At 52.2% G+C, this 22,190-nt stretch overlaps 1 protein-coding gene across 7 annotated transcripts; it reads right to left on the bottom strand.

Moving 5' to 3' along the window:
* Positions 1–1,273: 1,273 nt before the first annotated feature.
* On the bottom strand, positions 1,274–21,423 carry Uhrf1 (ubiquitin-like, containing PHD and RING finger domains, 1). 7 transcript variants are annotated; one of them, NM_010931.3, is made up of 17 exons: positions 21,199–21,423; positions 19,510–19,674; positions 15,181–15,423; positions 13,924–14,084; positions 12,491–12,706; positions 11,793–11,896; positions 11,509–11,719; positions 9,445–9,568; positions 9,254–9,361; positions 8,879–8,983; positions 7,650–7,756; positions 6,610–6,769; positions 6,376–6,513; positions 4,478–4,598; positions 4,218–4,363; positions 2,635–2,739; positions 1,274–2,404 (listed from the first exon to the last, which is right to left on the bottom strand). In NM_010931.3, the coding sequence occupies exons 2-17, from the start codon at positions 19,660–19,662 to the stop codon at positions 2,258–2,260; spliced, it is 2,349 nt and encodes a 782-aa protein (NP_035061.3). In that variant the 5' UTR covers positions 19,663–19,674; positions 21,199–21,423; the 3' UTR covers positions 1,274–2,257. The 7 variants fall into 7 exon arrangements, with proteins under 7 accessions (NP_035061.3, NP_001104549.1, XP_006523862.1 ...); NM_001111079.1 differs by having other exon boundaries at positions 11,509–11,695; XM_006523799.1 differs by having other exon boundaries at positions 13,933–14,084; positions 21,199–21,418.
* Between the last annotated feature and the right edge of the window lie 767 nt (positions 21,424–22,190).

Genomic DNA, 22,190 nt, shown 5'->3' with positions numbered 1-22,190 from the left:
ACATAAATTATTCCAAGCTAGACGAGTCTTGAATTGTTTCCATTGCTCTTCATTGTGCAATGTAAAGAGAACAGCCATCACCCACGCCAGTCACCATGTACTCAGAATTTGGACTACACCATCATCTTTAGTTACATTGAGCTGGAGGCCAGCCAGGGCAACTACATAAGACCCTGTCTCAGGTGAAACAGCTCAGTAAACTTGCCTTCTAGCCAGATGACTTGTGTGACCCACAGGGTGGAGGAAGAGTCCTTTGTCCTTCGGACCTCCACAGGTGGCACATGTCTACCTGTGCAAGTGCACACATACAAGTACACACACACAAACACACTCCAATGTCTATCAGTCCTGTTAGCACTCAGTGCCTGGAAGCAATTGTTTTCTATCCTTCAGGATGTCTGTACTATTCTGTGCTCAGAAACAGAATCCCATGTGGTCATTGCCACCACATTTTCCAGAGCAGGTGACCTGTGTGAAGGACAGGTAGATTTTTAAATTTAGGAGTGGATTTTTTTTTTTTTTTTTTTTTTTTTTTTTTTTGGTTTTTCGAGACAGGGTTTCTCTGTATATAGCCCTGGCTGTCCTGGAGCTCACTTTGTAGACCAGGCTGGCCTCGAATTCAGAAATCCGGCTGCCTCTGCCTCCCAAGTGCTGGGATTAAAGGCGTGCACCACCACGCCCGGCAGGAGTGGATTTTGTTAAGTTTGCTCTGCTCTCAGGACTGTCTACACAGTGGCATAGACACTTGCCTTGAGCTGGAGAGATGGCATAATGGTTAAGATTGTATACTGCTCTTCCCGAGGGCCTGAGTTCAAATCCCAGCACCTATGTCAAGTGGCATACAACCACCTCCAGCTCCAACCCCAGGGGATCCAACACCTGTGGCCTTTACAGGTACCCACTCACATTCATGATTTGCTAAAATAAACTTCTGAAATAAATTTTCTAATCATAAATTTTCTGACATCTTTGATAGGGTGGCCCATGCTCTTAGTTGTAGCAGTAGGAAGAGGCCGGCAGATCTCGGATTTCCAGGTCAGCCTTGGATGTTTTGTGCTGAGAATATAACCATACCCCACTGTATTTGAGTGGTTTTTGTTTGAGGCAAGGTTCTTGTTAACAGACCTGGCTATCCTGGAACTCTTTGTAGACCAGGCTAGCTTCGTGAACTCAAGAGATCTACCTGCTTCTGCCTTTTAAGTGCTGGCCTCGAACTCAGAAATCCGCCTGCCTCTGCCTCCCAAGTGCTGAGATTAAAGACGTGCGCCACCACTGCCCGGCCAGAATTTTATTTTATTGCAATATGTTAACAATCTAACAAGGAAAAAATACCCCACACAAAACAAAACACAACCCTTAGAACTGTGCTGTCCAGTCTGCCTGTAGTAAATGGTTTAGTTTCCATGAGACACACCTGCACACTTTGGTAAAGTTACAAAAGAAACAAAACCTACCAAGGAAAACATCTTCCTCAGTACAGGCTGTAACTACAAAAGAAATTCATCGAGGAAACCCATTTATCTCGCTTTAAAAAATAAAAATAAAAAAACCCATAATACAGAAACCCTCAGAATTCTGTTGCTGAGTTAAAAATGAGATGGAACTGATAACACATCTCTGCCTTCCATGACACCCAGTCAGTGCACTCTCTGAAAACCAGGCTTTCAAGGTAGACATCCAATGCTCAGTGGTGAGGGGAGTGAAGAAGTGGCCAGCCCAAGGCACATGCAGCTTCAGCCCAGCTGGTCCCCTGGCCTGAGGCCACAGCCAACTCCCCTCTGCAATCATGTCAGTGAATGGCGCGGGCCAGGGCATCTATGAAGGTCTGAGGGGCAGCTGCAGGGGCCACCCCTGGAATGAAGCACACAGATAGCTGCCAGGAAGACATGTCTGGGCTTTTCAAAGATGGGTGCAGATGGTTTCTAGGCAGCTGGTGTGGGGAGAACTCCTACCAGCATGACATGAGGCCTGGTATGAAACTCAACGGTTTCTAAACCCATCTCAAAAAAAAAAAAACAAAAACAAAAACATTTTTTTCCTTCTCTTGGACAATAAATCGCAGGCTTTGTTATAGAAAGGGGGTGGAGGGATGAAAAACAGAAGTCCAACTGGTAGCCAGAACATGGGATTCCTATAGATGCCTGGTTAACTGGTGACCAGATCAGAAGAGTTGCCACAGGCAGACGTGAAGGACAACACCTTCAAGCTAAACACACTATGAAGTTGGAACCATGAGCCCTCTGCCTGGGTCTCAGCATCACCGGCCGCTGCCATAGCCAGGGAAGAGCTGGTTGAGAATGGTCTGCAAGGGCTGGTTCACCCGGGTTGGGGAGCTGTGGTCCAGCTCAAAGCGACAGGCTGGGCAGCTGAACACCTGGGCCCGGAAGGACCTGTCCAGACAGTCCTGCGTGAGAAATAGGCAGGGTGAGGGGACAGCTCAAAGTAGCCCCACAGGACTCCGTCCTCTCACGTACACACAGAGCTCCCTCTTGGTAGCTCCTGGCAACATCCCAAAGGCTGTTGGGGTCTGGGATCTCTATAAAAGACACAGCTGAGGCAATTGTCAAGAAACCCCGAAAGTGCAGAGGGTGGTTCCAAGCCATGCTCCCATCGCAGTAACCCCTGCCTCCTCACCTTACAGACGTTGTGCTGACACACGGTGGTGACTGGCCGGAACACCAGCTCCTGGCAGCAGATGCACTGGAAAGCCTCTTTCACCTTGCTCAGGAAGATCTGGTACTGCAAGGCAAGTGAGAGGGCCCACTTCCATCACTCTCGCCCCAGCCACAAGACAAGGGTCTCCCACACCCATCTGACCCTCAGCAAAGACTGAGGACACTGCAGTGTAAGACACAGAGACAAGGCTTCAGACACTGAAAATGGCAGGAAGGGGCTGAGCCTCTTCAAGTCCCTCTAAGTCCAGACCTCTGATTTCAGCACTGAGACACATACAGAGTCTGAACTGATCATCCAGACTCAGTCTGTAACAAGTAGAGGCTTTATTCAGTTTGACCCTGAATGAGCCCCAGAAACTGGCATCCCCAGGACAGCAGCCGTCATGGCAGGGTCTCATGTCACAGCCTCGCTAAAGGCAGGTACAGGTCTTCATTAACACACATACATAGCAGTTACAAGATACAGGACTCTCACTCTGGGGACACACTAAGTCAAGCACACAAACTTTAAGTCAAGCACAGCAAGGGCAAAGGGACACTTCCAGAGCCACAAAGGCACAGCGGGAAATAGGTGCAGCAGCCCTTGGGTGGTGGTTTGAATATGCTTGGCCCTGGGAGTGGCACTATTAGGAAGTATAGCCTTTTTGGAGTAGGTGTGTCAGTGTGTAGGCATGGGCTTGAAGACCCTCATCCTAGCTGCCTAGAAGCCAAACACTCTCCTAGCTGCCTTCTGAAGATGTAGAATTCTCTGTTCACAGCAGTAAAACTCTAAGACACCATATGAGCCCAATGGATGGATGGACCACCACTGGAGAAGGCAGTGTATAGAGGAATATTCCTCAAGCATGAAAAGGGATATTCTGGAAGGGCATGGTGGCGCACGCCTTTAATCCCAGTGCTCAGGAGGCAGAGGCAGGCGGATTTCTGAGTTCGAGGCCAGCCTGGTCTACAAAGTGAGTTCCAGGACAGCCAGGGCTATACAGAGAAACCCTGTCTTGGAAAAAAAAAAAAAAAAAAAACACCCAGGAGATGACGAAATGGCTCAGTGGTTAAGAGTGCCGACTGCTCTTCTGAAGGTCCGGAGTTCAAATCCCAGCAACCACATGGTGGCTCACAACTATCTGTAAAGAAATCTGATGCCCTCTTCTGGAGTATCTGAGGACAGCTACAGTGTACTTACATTAAATAAATAAGTAAATAAATACATACATACATACATACATACATACATACATACATACATAAAGACAAAAACCAACAAAAAAGGGGGGTATTCTCATATCCGCTCCAGCATAGGTGAGCCTCGGCGCTGTGAGCCAGCACAGAAATACAAAGCTACAGGGTCCCACTCCCAAGGGGTCCTTGGAGTCAGAGCCACTGAGGAAGAGGAATGGTGGGTGACAGAAGTTAGTTCATGTTAAAAACCAACAGCTTTGGTGTTGGGTCATGTACAGAGACATTGGAGTGCTGCAGTAGGACAGACAGACAGACTGCGACCTGACCCAGCTTGCCCATGGGAGCAATGGGACCCCAGTGGCTCACCGGCCCATCCTGAAGTGAAGTTAGCACATCATCCCACAGCTTGGCGTTGCCCTTGTCCTCTTTGATGAGGTTAGCCTGCTGCTCTGAGAGTGTGTACGGCTCCAGCTTGCTCTTCTTAGAGGCACGGGGGCTGGAGAGGGTTGGCCCTGTGGGGAGTCAGGAGGAGGTAGAACAAGGCAGTGAGGAGTACAGCAGTGCTGGGGAGCACGTCAGACATGGGGATGTACAGGGCAGTAGCAAGTCCCAATGGGGGCACCTACCTGTGGACTTCTGCTTGCTTTTGCCTGTCTTGGAAGATGAGGGTCCCTGCTCCAAGGCCTTGGCCGGGCGCTTCCTGCTCTTCTCCTTGTTAGCCAAGGCCTCCAAGTAGCCTTCAGGGTACTGAACGGGGAGGAGTGGGAGGCAGAATCAAGACTCGGCCCATCCTGAAGTCACAGTGCCATCACCCAACAAGCTCTTGGGCACCTGAGGGGATTTACTGCCCAAGCATGGAGGCCAAGTGTGGCAGCAAAGAGGTCCTACCCTAGCACCTGAGGGTCAGAAGTCCCTTAAGGCCAGCCTGAACTATGTGGGAAGAGTCTTACCCAAAACTAAGTAAAGCCAGAACTAGCAGCACATTCCTGTCACCGTTCACTAGAGGTAAAGAGAGGGTTAGGAGTTCAAAGGTCATCCTGAGCTACATAGCAACCTCAAGGCTAGCTGCCGGTCCACGAAGCCAGATGCCCCACCTGTGACCTGGGAGACTGTAGCAAGAGGACCTATATGAGATACAGCCCGAGTGACAGAATGAGACCTTTAAGAACCACAAAAAGAAAACCTAGTCTCAGCAGTCTTTGTTGTTTTCTTTTGGTTTGTTTTTGTTTTTGTTTTTGTTTTTGAGACAGGGATTCTCTGTGTAGCCCGGCTGTCCTGGAACTCACTCTATAGACCAGGCTGGCCTCGAACTCAGAAATCCGCCTGCCTCTGCCTCCCGAGTGCTGGGATTAAGGGCGTGCGCCACCACGCCCGGCTAGTCTCAGCAGTCTTACCACTGACCCTCTCCTAGCCCCCAACCCTGCCTCCTCGCACACATGTGTGCACCCACACGTTTCTGTACATCCCGCTATACATTCAGTGCAGACCACAAACTCTGAGGCCATGCCAGCATGCCCTTAAATGTCCCCAACAAGATGAAAGTGTGACTAATGTTCTGGCAGCAGAGAGGTGAGGTGGCTCTGGTCTTGGGGACTTGCTACCCTTAGCTGCCCACACACCACCTGTGTTCTATCAGTTCTGGTAGCTTCTACCTGCTGATGCTTTCATTAGCTTTCATCAAGAGTCAGAGGTCAGGCCGGGCGTGGTGGTGCACGCCTTTAACGCCAGCACTTGGGAAGCAGAGGCAGGTGGATTTCTGAGTTCGAGGCCAGCATGGTCTACAAAGTGAGTTCCAGGACAGCCAGGGCTATACCGAGAAACCCGGTCTCAAAAAAAAAAAAAGTCAGAGGTCAGAGGAGCAGAAGCAACACTGGCCACAGGGGTGGCTGATCAGATATATTACCTCAATATCCAGATTCACCTGTGACCTCAACATTTTTGGATTTATATTTTCGGTGTATTGGTGTGTTAACTACATGCTACACTATGTGTGTGCAGTGCCTGAAAAGGCTGTCAGGTCTCATGACATTGTGAGCTGCCACGTGGGTCCATGGGGGTGCTGGGAATCAAACTAAGGTCCTCTGTAGGAGCAGCCAATGCTCTTAACTACTAAGCCATCACTCTCTCCATACATAATCAGTTTCTTTAAGATGGGATCTTGTATAGTCTAGTCTGGCCTCTAACTTCACTGTGGAGGCTGGCCTTGAACCCCTGACCCTGCCTGACATAGGGGGTGCTGCAGAGAAAACATGGGTTTCAAGAAGGGGAAATCTCTGCTCAAAGCCACAGGCCTAACTAAGCCCAGTTTCGTTTTTGCCGAGAGGGTCTTGCTACGTAGCCCAGGCTGGCCTTGAACTCACAACCCTTCTGCCTCAGCCTTCTGGAGGCAACAGAAACCTTGGAGAGCCTGGGACCTGGAAGCAGAGCAAGCACCTTCAATCCCAGCTCCCACCATGATGGACAGCAAGCTCCAAAGAGGAGGTGGTTGGAAATCCCTTGACTCATGGCCTTCAAAGACACACACCTGCATAGTGAGCCCCAGCTGTCGAGTGCGGTCCTTGCCCTCCCGGGTCCAGGGCTCAGGCTCTGTGTCATCTCGTCGAAGGAGATAACGCCACACGAGGAAGCCAGATTTCCCTCTCTCTGGCCAGTACTTCACCACCTGTGGAAAGGACAGTGTGGCTGGTGCAGTGTGGTGTGGGGTCTCAGGGCACCGGCAGGAGGACATGAGACAAGGGCAGGTGCTCAGTGCGCTCACCTTGTAGATGCCATCATAGCGGTTGCCCTCTGCAGGAGCGTACTTGCTGTGTTTCCCGCCCTTCATGTTCCGGACCACACGCACTGGCTTCCCTTGGCGCCAGTCTTCAGCCTCCGCACCTTTCTCATTGATTGGGGAGTGGCAATTGAGTGCCAGAGCCCTTTGGGGAGACAGGACACGCATGAGAAGTTACATGCCTCCACAAGAAAGGCACATAGATTCATGGAGATATCAACTGGACACCAAAACAAGATCCCTAGCATAGGCCAGGGCCTGCCAGAGGCTACTGTCTGATTTAAATGCCTCCCAAAGGGGCTGAAGGGGTTGCTCAGTGGTTAGAGCACTGGTCGCTCTCAAAGGACCCAGTTCAATTCCCAGGACCTACATGGTAGCTCACAACTGTCTGGCCTCTTTGGACCTACCCTAGAAGATGCGTTACAATAACCACGTGTAGAGCTGCACCCTGGCTGCTGCAGACCAGAACACAGGGAACCCTGTCCAGAACCTCTCCCCCAGGCGGAATGGAAGTGTTACCCATGAGGGAAAAAGAGATATAAAAATGGTATCCAACCAGGAAGGGATTTCCTGGCAATGCCCTCCCCAGGGAGAGAGCAGGCACAAGGCTAGGCAGGGTAGCCTCTTCCCAGTGTTAGACACCACTGTCTATGGAAATAGGATTTGGAGAAAATTCCTGGGGCTGGACAGATGGCTCAGCAGTTAGAGCACCAGCTGTCCTTGCAGAGGACCCAGGTTCTATTTCCAGCACCAACATGGGAACTCACAACTATCTGTAACTACAGCTCTACGGGACCTGATGCCCTCTTGGGGCCTGATACTAGACACAAGTGGTATTCAGACATCTTGACAAAACACCCATACAGGATCTCTGAAGTCCAAGCCAGCCTGATAGGCACAGTGAGACTGTCTCAAAACTCAAACTTAGATCTCTGGGCAAGAGTTAATAGGAACCTATGTCCCCTCACCCTCTGCCACACAAGAGCAGTCACACCCATGGCACAGGGACCATGCTTTCCACAGACCTATTGTTATTAGTGAGCTTCTGGTCAGAGGACTGGCCTGCTGTACGCTTGTTGCCAGAGAGGTCTCGGCCACCACTCCCTGTGTATGTGAAGTAATTGCCATTGTCCTGCAATGGAGAAGAATGGCTGTATGAGCTCGCAGCATAAGGGTGAGTAAGCCTTGACACATTAGGTGAGGACAAGAGTGTGAACCCCGCCGGGCGTGGTGGTGCACGCCTTTAATCCCAGCACTCGGGAAGCAGAGGTAGGCGGATTTCTGAGTTCGAGGCCAGCCTGGTCTACAGAGTGAGTTCCAGGACAGCCAGGGCTACACAGAGAAACCCTGTCTCGAAAAACAAAAAAACAAAAAAAAAAAAAACAAAACAAAAAAAGAGAGTGTGAGCCCTAAGGAGGCAGTGAGACTGAGGGAGCAGTGGAATATGGACGCCCAGAGGAGCCATGCAGCTACCCTGTGTCCCCTTAACAAGTGCCACTCTTCGAAAAGGCAGAGTACTGTTCTAACTTGGAGGGGACTGGAAGGCATATGCTCAGTGACATGAGCCAGACTCAGAAACACAGCACGGGGCCCCATGCCCTGGAGTTCCCAGTTGTCAGACCCACAAAGAGCGAGGACAGTGTGTGTCAGGAGTGCCTGATGAGACAGAGCCTCAGCATAGGGAAAACACGAGGTTCTAGAGGTGGATGTAGAGACAGTGGCACCTGACATGTCTTGCTACTGAACTTGGGATGCCTCCTTTGCTGAGCAGGGAGGGTTGAACCACCCCAACCATGGGCGCAGAATGCCTGCTCCACCCTGTGACTTCCCATCTTCCCTTCTAATTAAGCAGCCATCACACCCCCACACGGCGGCCCTGACCATGACGCCAGGCCAGCTCCTGCCATCCCACCCTACCATACTTAGCTGTGGCATCCTCAGAGCAATTTTCCTTATAAAATCAAGACTTATTTTTGTGCTTTAGGTTATACCTCGTGGCATCTCTTTCTCTGGCAGAAATGAACCACAAGTGTCTCTGTTCTTGTTGTCTGGGGACACTATTAGATCTGACAAGAGTGACTGAAACAGATTGAGAGAGTGACCTTGCACCTCTGGCCAGCGCTGAGGGTGGGTACCAGTGTGGAGACTGGGTAGAATGATACAGAAAAGAATCCTGACAGGCTACCCAAAGCCAGCCTGGACTCCTGATCCATCCATCAGTCATGGTGGGTAACATGAGAGGCGCAGTGCTCACCACATCATCCTCATAGCCACCAGCCAGGACCAATGAGTAGGCACCGTCGTTGCTCCGGCCATGGATGCCTGCCACATGAGGCCGATGCACACCGGACTCACTGACCTGTGAACATCAACAAGATACCCACTCCATTTCCTGGGGACTGTAACCCTCGACACACCCCAGGATGAGTCCCTAACAAGAGCACACTGGCACAATGGCTGAGTATAGCCACCATAAAGGAGCTAGCTGTGACAAGGGTCTAGGGTCATGCACCTAAGCAGGTACCCACCTGAACTCCCTGAACCCCACTCAGCAATCGTTTCCTGCCCCAGCCACACCTAAGACACACACTCAATAGAGAAATGTCTGGAGCCCTGAGGATCAGCATACCTGGACTCTGAAGCGCCACATGGTGCCCACAGGGACACCAGGGATGGGCCCGAAGTGGTTGGCGGGCACAATGGTACACTCTGTGGTGCGGCCCACACATGCCATGCCCTGCCATGTGGAAAGGGCTATGTGAGAAATGGGAAGTGGGGAACAGGAACAGGGACAGGGACAAGAAGGGATGTGTGTCTCACCTTGCCCCAGTCCCGCCGGGAGGAGGAAGTGGCTGATGCCATCTTTGCCTTCTTCTTGCTCTCCTTCAGCTTCTCCCCTGCTTGTACCACCTCACTTGAGTCAGTGCGGCAGCTGGGGCAGTACCTAGGAAGACAAGAATGTCAACTGCATGTGGCCTGGAGCCCAAAGTGCAAGGTGGATAATGTCCTTCCCGCAGACACTACACACAGGCCAAAGAGAGAAGCCACACAGCCCACACGGCCGTTCAGAACCAAGGTCACGAGAGCTTACTTAGTCCAATCCCAAGTGTGGGTTCCTGCGCAGCTATGATGTGCTCTAGCCATGTGCAGCCACGTGCACTCAGAGGCACATGGTTAAACTCCAACCTGGACTGTCCCTACCGTTATAGAATGTCTATAGGACATGAGTTTTCTTAGCTTTCCACTAAAAGCCCTGTCTGCAGAAGGCTAGTAGGCTAGTAGTGAGAGGGCTCAGCAGGTTGCCACCAAGCTTGAGGATTGGAGTTCAATCCCCAGGACCTACATGGTACAGAAGTAACTATCAAAGCTGTCCACACACCCAAACACAAAACAAAACAAAGATAAACAAAAAAACCAAAAACAAAAAAAAAAGGTTTTTTAAGAACCCCAGAGACCCATGGTGGTGTATGTCTTTTATGCCAGCACTCAGCTGGCAGAGGCAGGTAGATCTCTAAATTCAAGGTCAGCCTGGTCTACAGAGTGAGTTCCAGGACAGCAAGGGCTACGTAGAGAAACCCTGTCCTGAGTGGGATGGAAGGAGCTAAAGCCCCACCTCCTACACCTCCCTTTACTTCATAAGAAATAAAAACTTCAAAGCCAAGTAGAGTCGCTCATGCCTCTATTTCCAGCAAGTCAGAGGTAGAGGTGTTCCAGCTCAGAAGTCCTGGAATATAAAATCAGACCCTGTCCCAAAAAGAAACCCCCACACAAAGACAAGAACAGAGCTGGAGCAGTGCTCGCCAACATCAGCTGCTTCTGCAGAGGCCTGGGGTTCGGTCCCAGCACATGCATCATTGGCATCACAGTCACCTGTTACTCTAGCTCCAGGTGATGTGACATCTCTGACCTCCGTGAGTACCCTGCTACTTCGCTTGCACACATGTTAAGTATAATTTAAAAATAAAAACAAATTTTAAGGCTGGAGAGATGGCTTAGCAGTTAAGAGCACTGGCTGTTATTCCAGAGGACTGGGACTCAATTCCCAGCACCCATATGGCAGCTCAAAAGTTCCAGAGGATCTGACCCCCTCGTACAGGCAAAATACCAATGCACGTGAAATAAAAATTAAACAAAAATTTTAAAAGTCAAACTAAAAAGGTTGGGCAGTGGTGGCATACGCCTTTAGTCTCAGCACTGGGGAGGCTGACAGGTCTCGTGAGTTCAAGGCCAGTGAGTTCCAGGACAGCCGGGGCTACACAGAGAAATCCTGTCTTTAAAAAAGAGAGCAAATCCGAGCCGGGCGTGGTGGCGCACACCTTTAATCCCAGCACTCGGGAGGCAGAGGCAGGTGGATTTCTGAGTTCGAGGCCAGCCTGGTCTACAAAGTGAGTTCCAGGACAGACAAACCCTGTCTCAAAAAAAAAAAAAGAGCAAATCCCAATGTTCTGTAAGGGAAAGAAAGAGCATGCGTCATGTGACAATACCCTTCCTTCTCTGGCAGAGTCTCAGGTTTCCCGTCTGCATAGGGTCAGACAGCTCAAAAGCAGCCCCCTTGTGCAGAAGGGAACCACAAAGCTCCCCAAGTGCACAGCTGCACAGTGGAGTGGGGCACACAGTGGCAGACCTGAGGGACACGAGCCAAACTCCCTTAACTCTGATACAGCTTCCTCTCACTGAGCCTACAGCCAAGCTGGCAGTCAGAAGGTCCTAGCCAAACTCCTATCATTGCTCCCCCAGCACTGGGCTCACAGGGGCATGTTAACAGCCCAGCTCTGGGATTTGAACTCAGGACAGCAGAATTGTGCATCAAGGCTGAGCTACCTCCCAGCCTGTCTTCCATTCCCTTCTAGACCTGCTAGGTAACCCCAGAGGTATGCCACTCACCACTCCGGCTCAGGGGGGACAGAGGTGAGCGGTGGCTTCAGGCAGTACAGGTGGAAGGCCATGTCACACTCATCACACAACAGCTGTTTCTCAGGAGCCTCGCGCCCACCACACACATGGCAGGCACACTTTCGACATGGTTTGTTTTCATCATCCTTGCAGAACCGGCAGGATGGGCCGCTCTTCCCTGTGTTCCGGAGGGCAGGAGGGGCTGCAACAGGCCACCATGCCACCTGGGATTGCCACCCCCACCCAGGCACACTCAGGGCCCGACCAAGACTCACGTTGCGAGGGGCTAGCGATCAAAGGCCTCCTCTCTTTAGGGAGCTCAATCATCAAGACTTCATCCACAAACATGATCCGACAGTTGTTGAGCTGAGAGTCATTCCTACAGAACATCCCAAAACCTTAGCACACTATGGGGCTGAGCCTGGGCTTCTTCACCCAGGTTGATTCTCCCCTTTGGTTTCTACATGTGTGGATTAAATCATCTGGGCAGGCCTGTGCTACAGACAGGTTAGGGCACCCTTCAGCTGTCTAGCCTCAATTTCTGCCTACATCTGGCAAGCTAGCTGCCCCTGGACATCCAGGAATTCTGCCCCTGCCTCCCATGTCCCTAGCAGTGCAAGCTTCTGCAAGTGGCTTTTATGTGGGTATTGGGGATTTGAACTCTGGTCCTAGTATTTGCACAGCAAGTACCCTTACCACCCACTGAGGCAGGTGTTTGAAGACACCCTGGGTAAGACAGCAAGGAATGGTACCCTCCAAAGGAGGCAATTGCCCTTGGCCTGCTGCTAAGTGTAGGCTGGCAGGCCTCCAGAACCACTCAAGCCCACACCTTCCCACAGCATGGGGACAACATGAACAAACAGAAGCATCCAGAAAGCCAAATCTGGAGGCCTTGAAGCGAGACTAGGCCAAAGAGGGCTCAGTGGGAGGATGAGAGAGGCTATCAGGGTTCCTGTCCAAGCAGGTCACTCACAAGAGCCTGATGTTGCCGTATAGCTCACGTGCCGTCCTGGTTTGGCGCTTCCTACAGATCTCAACATCATACCAGAAGCCGCGTTTCCTGGGGTAGTCCACGTTATAGTTGGCCATGACCACCTGACCCACCTCCAGGTTCTCCCATGGTATCACAGTGCGAGCACGAGCACGGACATTCTTGGCTTTGACAATGTCCACTCCATGCTCTGGATAGCTGCAAGCAAAGGTCCAACCTCAGACCTACCAGGCTAACACATGCAGTCCCTTCATAGGGACAGAAATGTGATAGCATGGGGAGCCATGTTCTGGGGGACCACAGTGTCTATGCTCATGGTCCAGGTATGTGGAACGTAGACAAATGTAGCTTCCCAAAGTGACCCTCTCCCCATCCCAGCACAAGGGAGACAGCAACTTGAAAGGAAGGCTTTGGCAGCTCAGTGCACCCAATGGGAGTAAGGAAAGCTTTTTTTTTTTTTTTTCACATGAGAGAAGTGACAAAGTAGCACAGACAATAGCAAACACTATGGTGAGGTGGCCATATGCCCACAAACACAAAGTCAGGGCAGCCTAGAACAGTTGGCCTGGGGAACCAGACTTTAGGAAATTGTTCAAAGTGAACTGTTTCTCCACATCCATGTGTGGAGGCAGAGAGCAGAGTTGACTACTCCAGAGTACTCACTCACTTCAGGTCCATCACAGAACTCTGCTCAGCAAGCACCCTCTGCCAAGCACTTCCACACAAAATGACTCTATATAAAGCTTTATTGACAACAATAAGCAGGGGGCCACATGTGATCCCAGAGCTGGAACATGGAAATCTCTAACTAGATGTCAATTTATGCTACTGGGATCTGTACCACCTACTATATGGAGGGAACCATCATAGGCAGGCAGGTGAGCCATCCAGGCCATCTAGGCCATGGACAGTAAAGAGCTGAGGCCAAAACCCCAGCATATGACCAGAAGAGGGAAGCAGAGTCCAGCAAAGCCATAAGGGCAGGGGCCTTCTGCACCTATGGGAACTCTGTGAAGGTTGGGACCGAGGACACTCAAGAGAGCTTCACACACATAGCCGGGCGGTGGTGGCGCACACCTTTAATCCCAGCACTTGGGAGGCAGAGGCAGGCGGATTTCTGAGTTCGAGGCCAGCCAGGGCTAGACAGAGAAACCCTGTCTCGAAAAAAACCAAAAAAAAAAAAAAAAGAGAGAGAGAGAGAGAGAGAGAGAGAGAGAGCGAGCTTCACACACACAGACTGAACAGGATCAGATCAAGGCAGGGCAGCACATGGCTGGGCTCCTAGCACTAGGAAGCCCAGGGAAGAAGGAAGGGCCCTTTGTCTAAACAGGGCAATGAGGATGGGACAAGGGCAGCCTCCCATATCCCCAGCAGCAGTCACTTGGGGAGGACAGGGCAGGACTGATGGCACTCACTCATCATACTTGACATGGTACATGATGTCATCCTCCGAGGTCTTAACGGCACTGGAGCTACAGGGCTCGTCCTCAGATAGGGCTCTCTTCTGTACCTGGACCACCTGGGCCTCAAACCATGCACCGAAGATATTGTCACGCACGTCCACATACTCATTGACCTACGGGAAGAGGCGGCTCAGGAGACCCAGCAGCAGAGCAGACCCAGGGCCTGTGCCCAGCTATGCCTCCAAGTTTTACTCTGTAGCCCAGGTTGGCCTTACACACTCAAGCATGCTGCCTCAGCCTCCAGAGGTAAGGGGATGTTAGGTGTGAGCCACCATGTCCTACCTGGCAGCAAAGCTCAGCACTATGGACACTGGATGAGACTGGACTATTCTGTACAAACAGCTCAACAAACACCATCTGCAAGAGACCTCTGCTCTGATGGCTGTGACTATCTCCATAGAGGTTTACTGACAGCAAATAAGTAGTGACCACATGTGACACTAGGTCCAGTTGCTGAGCCACATCCCAGGCCTCCATACACTCCAGAGTGGAACCTCCCACGTAACCCTAGATCCTTGGGTGAGAATCTATACTGCCACAAAGCAGATGCAGGGCACAGATCAAGAGTGATGTGGTCAGCTGAGCAGTGCTGGCACAGAGGCAGAGGCAGGCAGATTTCCGAGTTCGAGGCCAGCCTGGTCTACAGAGTGAGTTCCAGAGTAGCCAGGACTACACAGAGAAACCCTGTCTCAAAAAAATAAACAAAAAACAAAAAAGGGGGGCTAGAGAGATGGCTTGGAGGTTAAGAACACTGGCTGCTCTTCCAGAGGTCCTGAGTTCAATTCCCAACCACATGGTGGCTCACAACCAACTATAATGGGATCTGACGCCCTCTTCTGGAGTGTTTGAAGACAGCTACAGTGTACTTATGTATAACAATAAATAAATCTTTAAAAAAAAATAAGTGATGTGGTCACAGAGGGCAGACATGGCTCTCTCTCATGGGGCACTCACTCTTCAGCTTCAACCACATCTGCTAGGATTCTCAGGGAGGCTCAACCTCCAGTTTGACAAAAATACAGAAGTTTCAACTGTAGAGGGAACACCTGCAGGTAGTGCCGTCACCAAGGAGTCAGTCCCAAGAGACCCTGTGCAGTTGTCAGTACAGAGATGGGCAGGCACTGCCAAGGCTGGCAAAGGATAAATCTGGGTTGGGAGCAAACCCAGAATGCCACCGTCACACCTGCACACAGCCACAGGGACCCTCACCTTGTACAGCCCCAGGTCCGTGTCCTCCCACACAGTCTTGTCATCCGCTTCAGCTGCCCCTTCACCATGCGTGGACGACTTGTCTGATTCACTGTGACCCACACCATAGCCAGAGTCAGAGTCTGAGAGCTCCGAGTCCCGTTCTTTTGTACTGAGAGGCAGTGCCAGACTCTGGCGCACGAGCAGCTGGATTGTGTCATTGAGGCGCACATCATAATCGAAGAGTGTGTGGCCATCCTCCATCTGTGGGAAAATCCATAACAGACCGTCTTCCTCAAAGGCCTAGCATGGGGAAGGGGTAGATGGGAATACAGAGGCCAGACAAAGCTCTGTTCCAGGCCTGGGCACTCACAGCTGCTCTTGAGAAGCCATGCGTCGAGCACTATCAGTACCCACAGAGGTTTTAGGGTTACAGTGAATGATGCCCCCACCCCTGGAAACTAATTGGGAGGGCATATGAAAGAAAGGCTTGCAGGCCCATATAACCTATGGTAACCAAGAACAGACCTGACCAAGCCTGAGGACCAATGTGGGAGACTGGGACTTCAGGAAGAAGAGTCCTGGGGTGGAAATAGGACTGGGGGAAGGGGGGAATGGCAACCCGTCTAAGGGAACAAGACTCTTCAGGAATGAGACTGGGTCTTTCTTCAGGAACTCTGCATGTGGGAACAGCTTGGGAGACAAAGATGTCAGCAGTCCGTGACAGCTCTGATGCACGCTTACATTGGAGGTCAGGACCCACAACACTCCACAACATCTGTCACCCAACACAGAGACTCTGCACCATAGGCCAGACTTGGGGATCCCAAGATGGAAGGGGGCAGAGAGAAAACAACATGAGGCAGTGACCACAGTAAAACCAAGTCTTTCTGCAGATGAACAAACACTGTTGTGTGCCATCCACACAGTGAAACATCACTCAGTCATAAACAGGAGCACAGCTAAGAAAGCAACAAAGGACATCTGACAGCCATAAACATACAATGCCTATGCATATGACAGACACACACATATGCCCAAAGTTCTCAAATACAAAGCAAATTGTGGTAGTTACTGAGCCCAAGGACTGGTGGTCAGTGCTGGCACCACTAGGAGGTAGGGCCAGAAGGGTAGGCAATCAAACCACAAAAGCCTCCCTGTCCCCAAGGAGCCCACCAAGCTGTCCCAACCATGGCCACGGCCTGGGATGCTAAGGGCAGCCCCCACTCAACACGCAGAGCAGGATGTGGCTGGAACAGGCTCTGGGCAGACTCAGCCAGCAGTTCTAACTAGAGCTCCTAACTCACAAGGCCGGTTGGACGGCTTCTGGCTGCTGCTTCTGGAACTACCCCCGGAAGGGCCCCCGGGAAGGCAGGTGGAAGCCTGCAATGGCATGTGACTAGGACTAGGGGTGGGTGTAGTACCCCCCACCTACATCCCACTTACCAAATGGCTGGTTAGGAAATTCAGGAAACCATGTGAGCCCAGGCTCTGGTCACCCCTGGGACCATCTATCACAAGAGGACAGACAGTCTAAGAGCCTAAATGCTCAACTCCCACTCAATGACCTCAACAATAACTGAGTCCAGCAACAGGTAAATCCAGGACTCAGTCTCAACTCCTGGCTAACTTCTAAGACTGAGACTAAAAACCCCAGGGCAGGGGCTGTGCACACACTAATGTGCAGAAGACCCTGGGCTCCATCCCCAGCACTACACAAACCTGTCATTCCATCTCAAGGAGAAACAAGCTCAGGGTTATCCTTGGCTACACAGAGAATGACTACAACTTGGGCTACACGGGACCTTTATCTAGATAAGTAAAAGCTGGTGAGATGGCTCAGCCGGTAAGAGCTCTTGCCCTGTGAGTCCACAGTGGAAGGAAGCACCAACTTTCAACACTGTCCTCTGACCCCCATACACACGGAGGTGCACGCACACACAGTAACAAGGAAGTTTAAAAAAAAAAAAAAATCAACAACTAACATTTTCAGACAAGACTGGCCTTGAACCTGAAACCCAGTCTCAGCCTCCAGAACAGCCTGATAGGCAGGCCTTGGTCCAACCACTTTGTTCCTGACACATTGGGGTAGGGAGGGAGGAGAGCAACCAAGTTACCTGTAGCCCAGCTAACCCTGAACTCTACAGGTAGAGGAGACAGACCCAGTGCTGGAACTAAAGGTATGGTTTTTCCAGGGTATTTCCAGGGTACTCAAGCATTTAACCAACACTGTCAGCATGGCTCATGCAATCATCAATGAGACCAGCTAAGGAAAAGTTGAAAGGGAAGTATTCCAAGGGGCTCCTGGGTGATTTCTAGAGACTGTCTTAACAACGGGGAATCCTGACATAGAAACAGAACACCCTGAGTGTACATCTCCCTGGGGGGACCCTGGGTTGATAATCTGGTGACGCCATCAAGCCAGGTCCTGCTCAACTCATAACACATCACCATGTGCAGCAGCCACCAGTCAGCCATGCTTGTCATTTGGGACACGAAAGGTTAAGCTGCCCATGACCAGGGAGGCAAGGAACTTAACAACATTAAAGCCTGAACATACTGAGCACACTCAAGACTACAGCTCTTTTCACAGGCAGTCTCAAGATAACATGGGTCTACCAGACACATCTCACATCTGCCCTAGCAGGGATGCTGCTCAGAGCCCCCTCCCACACACCCGACACCCTGCTCACAGGCAAGGAGGGGCCAGCACATCAAATCCAGACACCAGCTAGCTCCTTTCAGTTCTCAGTGGATGGAGGCATCTGGGCCACAAGAGCAAAGGAGAAAGCCAACGAGTCATGAACCATCTAAAACTTTCTGAAGAATGGACTACTTGCATGGGTTTCTGTTCCTATCAACCACCACAGAAGCAGGCTTCCCCTAGCTCTCTGCTTGTCCCCTACCTTCCAGCCCCTTGCTCCCTCCCCATGACCGACCTGCTGTGTCCTAGTAGCCCCAGCAGCTGGGGAAGAGACCAGAAGCCAGGCCCCAACCCTTGACAAAGCCAACAGTGCTACAGTATGGAGAGAGGTAGGGAAAGGGACCAGGTAGTAACATGTGCTGCAGGTTTGCTACAGGTTAAACTGTTAACAGTGAGGCTGGGCACACTGCTCATTCCTTTAGGCAGAGAGGCAGGCAGATCTAAGTTCAAGGCCAGCCTAGGCTACCTGAAACCCTGTCTCTCAATAAAACACCACCACTGTTTAGGGAGAACCTGGACAAGCATTCCCACCTTTGATGGTCCCAGAAGAAAGTGAGTCCAGTGACCTGATAGAAGACATAGGCAGCCAGTTAAAAACCAGGAGTTAAAGACTGAGTCTCTGCAGTGGGTATGGTCACTTATACCTCTTCCATGTTCTGTGAACTTGACCCACTACACACAGTTCCCAGGAAACACACTGGGTATGAAAGGAAATGAGTCTCCACAGCGGGCAATTGAACACGGCGTCAACACACCACCCAGCTAAACAATACCCCCACTCCCATCCAGGAGAGCGGGCAGTCACAGCCAGCCCCTCCTGGGGCCAGGGAGGGGGTCCAAAACCAAACCCTTGGACCTGGACACCAGAGGGCAGCAGTGCCCTGCCCAACCATAAAGGTGAGTACAGGCCACAAAAACCTGGCAAATCGACTTTGGCCCCTTCTCTGCTGGCAGCAGTGCACTCAGCGCCAAATGGGCCTCACAGGCGCTTGCCCCACCCGAGACCCCAATGCTAGCACAGGCAACTCTCAGTACCTCTAGACACCAATAAAAGATAGCCCAGCTAGAGGACAAGGATAAGATGCCCCAAGTGCGGGCAACTGGGCTGCAAAGATGACTGGAGAGGTGTAACACGGGTTTAGGCACCAAGAAGGGCCACTGGCCCCATTTTCCCCACAAGCCTAGACTAATCAAATGGATCCTCGGGGGAGGGGTGTGTGTGTTGCTGTCTTATGGAAACAAGCTGCAGGCAATCAGGGTGGATCTCAAAAGTAAAACCTGGTCCCCTCTTACTGCCGACACGTGAAGACTGTTAAACACATTCCAAGCAGAAACTACCTTGGGGCCCTCTATGGCCACTTCAAACTATCTCAAGAAAGATAACGTTTAGGAGAGAGTTTAAAAGATAATAAAGAGTACCAGGCTTCAAAGCACGAGGCCAGCTGGCCAGCTGCTGAGGAGGCCTGCCTTTGTTCGCCCCCTCCTCCTCCCCAGCAGCTGAGGCATCTCCTTCCAGGAGGGGGGCGGGAACTGACTGGCGACTTGAGGGGGGGCGCGGGCCTATTGCTTGGTGGCTTTGAGAAGCAGGGTGCTTGGAACAAAGCTCAGAGGGTGGATGAATGGAAAGGCGCCAGTGGCCCCCTTACCTGTTTGCCCCTATAAAAGAGTCTCTGTAGTTGGGGTTCCACGTGAAACACTTCCTCAATCTTTTTCCTCAGCTCCTGCACCTTGGTCAACCTGGACAGAGAGTTCACGGTGTGGGTCTCCTTCCCATCCATAGTTCGAACCTGGATCCACATGATGCCGATGTACTGGAGAGAGAGAGAGAGGGAGACAGAGGGAGACCCCCCCCTCCAGTCAGTGGGGCCTGCCAGGAAGGAGGAGGGGAAGTAGAGTACCCTCGCCCCGTTACATCGGATTGAGCAAAGGAAGCAACTCCCACGATCAATCTCCTGTAGTCCTGGCCTCCTACATAGGGCAAGACCCCACCCTGGGAGGACCAGGTGGCATAAATTAGGCACTTAAAAGTTTTAATAACCGGCGAGTGGGGACACTTGAATGTGAATTGCCAAAACACTCTGGGTGATCCAAGAACATCCATCCACCACGCTTCCAATGAGGGAAGAGGGAAAAAATGTCCATGGCGGGATAAAGACCCTGGTCGGGCTGAAAAGTGCCAGCAGCTACTCATTCATTCATTCATTCATTCATTCATTCATTCATTCCACGTAGTCTTAAGTCCCAGTAACTGGAACTCGCCAACTCCGAAGCGGACTGGAACCTCTCAAGTCCCAGGAGGGAGAACTCGGTCACAGAAGGCAGGGGCCCCCGCGCACGCACACACACACACACACACACACACACCACTCAGGACTCCCCCAAAGTTCCAGACCCGTGCCTCCCGCGCGCGTACTTAGAGCAAGACACCCCCCCGCCGTGGCCATGGCAACCGGCAGTCCGGGCCGGGCCACCCGTTAGCGCGCGCTTGTGGCCACAAACTCACCTGAACCCCACCCACAGCTGGCTGCCCTAACTTCCCCTCGGGACACAGACCCTGGCCTCCCGGAAAGGCGCTTTAAAGACCCGGGAGGCACAGAGCCCACGCCCACATCCGCCGCCGCCGCCCAGGCCAGACCCCTGGAGCCCCGCCGTTTAAGTTCCGCCCTTCCCGGAGAGCTCGCTGCTGATTGGCTCCTCCCGGGCTACGTGCCCCGCCCTCCTCGCATGCGATTGGCCTAGATGACCTCGGAGACGCCTGGGCGCGCGAAACCCGACTCGGGCGCGACAATTGAATCTCGGGGAGTGTCCGCTCTTAGGCGTGGAGCCGCGTGCACTTCCCCGCCGGACCCCACGCGTTTCCCGCGAACTTTAGCGGCACCCAGGAGAGTGAAAAACCAGGTGCAGCGTGGAGGATTCCTCTCAAGTTGCCCCTCAACGGATGCAGAAGCACGCATGCGCAGTGGCTGTGCAATGCCCCGAGCCACGCGCGGGAAACTTATGCCAAGTTTTCGGGTCTAACCGTGTGCACAGGGCCGGAGAGGGAGGCTCAGCGTGGAGGACACAACTCGGATTCCTCTTACAAGAGGTGTGGAACCCACGCGTGGGCAATGGCCCTCTGCAGATCTCACCCCACGCGCGGGAAAGTTTTGCAAAGCTCCCCCCCACGACCCGGGCCGTCAACGTAGTGCGCCTGACCAGTAAGAGGGCTAAGCGTAGAAGACACCCATCGGATCCCCTGAAGCAAGCCCCCGCAGCCTTGTGTGAGAAGGGTTCCTTTCAGTTTTGCGTGGTGCCCCGCGTGCCACTGTGTGCATAGAACGCGCTCTTCCACTCACCTCTCTCACGGCGGCGATCCGCACTCTCCTCTCCCTTGGAACGCCTGGTTCTAGGCTAGGGCTCTGCGGCTGGGTGACCCAGAAGGGAGCCGCGTGAGTGGCTGAAGACCCAAGTGAGCACTAGAGCGCGGGTTCCTTCCAGCTGCTAGGACTTTTTTTCCCGCGAAAACTCAGGGCGTTTTTATTAGTGTGCACAGGCTGCTGCGGGAGACTTCCACCCCAATTGGGTGGGGAGGGCTCTTGATTCCTGATTGGCTGGCGCTGTGGCGGGAAGCGAGAAAGCAAGTGGGGCGTCCGCATGACTAAGGATCTACCCCACCCCCGGCTCCGCCCAACGGGCCATGGACTTTCCCTGCCGGCTATGCTCACTTTACCAAGAAGGCCCAGTTCCCCCACCATGTAAACCTCATAGCATTCCTGGGAGAGGAGAAAGGGACACCACCACCACCCCGAGACTTCTGACCACACTACATGTCTATTCCTTCTGAGCTGGACAAACTTTGACCTCTTAATCTAAGCAACCCTGAATCTATATTCATATCCCCTAGGGGAACTTGAGGGGTGCCTCCCCACCAGATACCCTGCACCCCATGTCAGGTCTGAGCTCATTGAGTAACAGAACACTACAGATGGTCTCTCATGCTACCCATCCGCAGGGCTTCTTTTCCTGCCTGGTTTCCCCACCCCCACCCTGCCGGTCAGCAAGCTGTCCAGGCGTGCAGGGCCTCCCTGCCCCCTCCACCCCGGCGGCCTGCTCTGTTCTAACCATTCTTGGCGGACACTTGGCGCGCGCTGGGCATCTGTGCAATAACTAGTGGATAGAGAAACCAGAGTTAGGGGGCCCAACTGCTTGTGAGGCACACCCTCCCCTCCAGCATTTGCCATCTCTGGGAAAGCAAATCCTGACCTAGAAAACAGTGGAGAAGAAAATAATGAACATAGAGGACAATTCCAGGTACATCCACAAGTCATGAGGTCAGAAGTGACCAGTG

This window comes from Mus musculus, chromosome 17 (assembly GCF_000001635.26).
Source record: "Mus musculus strain C57BL/6J chromosome 17, GRCm38.p6 C57BL/6J".
NCBI classification, from domain to species: domain Eukaryota; kingdom Metazoa; phylum Chordata; class Mammalia; order Rodentia; family Muridae; genus Mus; species Mus musculus.
This window is presented reverse-complemented; position numbering and strand designations above follow the sequence as displayed.

Bases quoted from the DNA above. Each gene is read 5' to 3' on its own strand.
- Uhrf1 (NM_010931.3), bottom strand. From the start codon at position 19,662: ATGTGGATCCAGGTTCGAACTATGGATGGGAAGGAGACCCACACCGTG. The intron at 9,569-11,508 runs GTGAGTGGCATA...TTGTCTTCCTAG, and splicing joins GTCCCCCCTGAGCCGGAGTG to GTACTGCCCCAGCTGCCGCA. The intron at 4,599-6,375 runs GTGTGTGTCTTT...CTCCCCGTTCAG, and splicing joins AGCTGGGGCTCACTATGCAG to TACCCTGAAGGCTACTTGGA.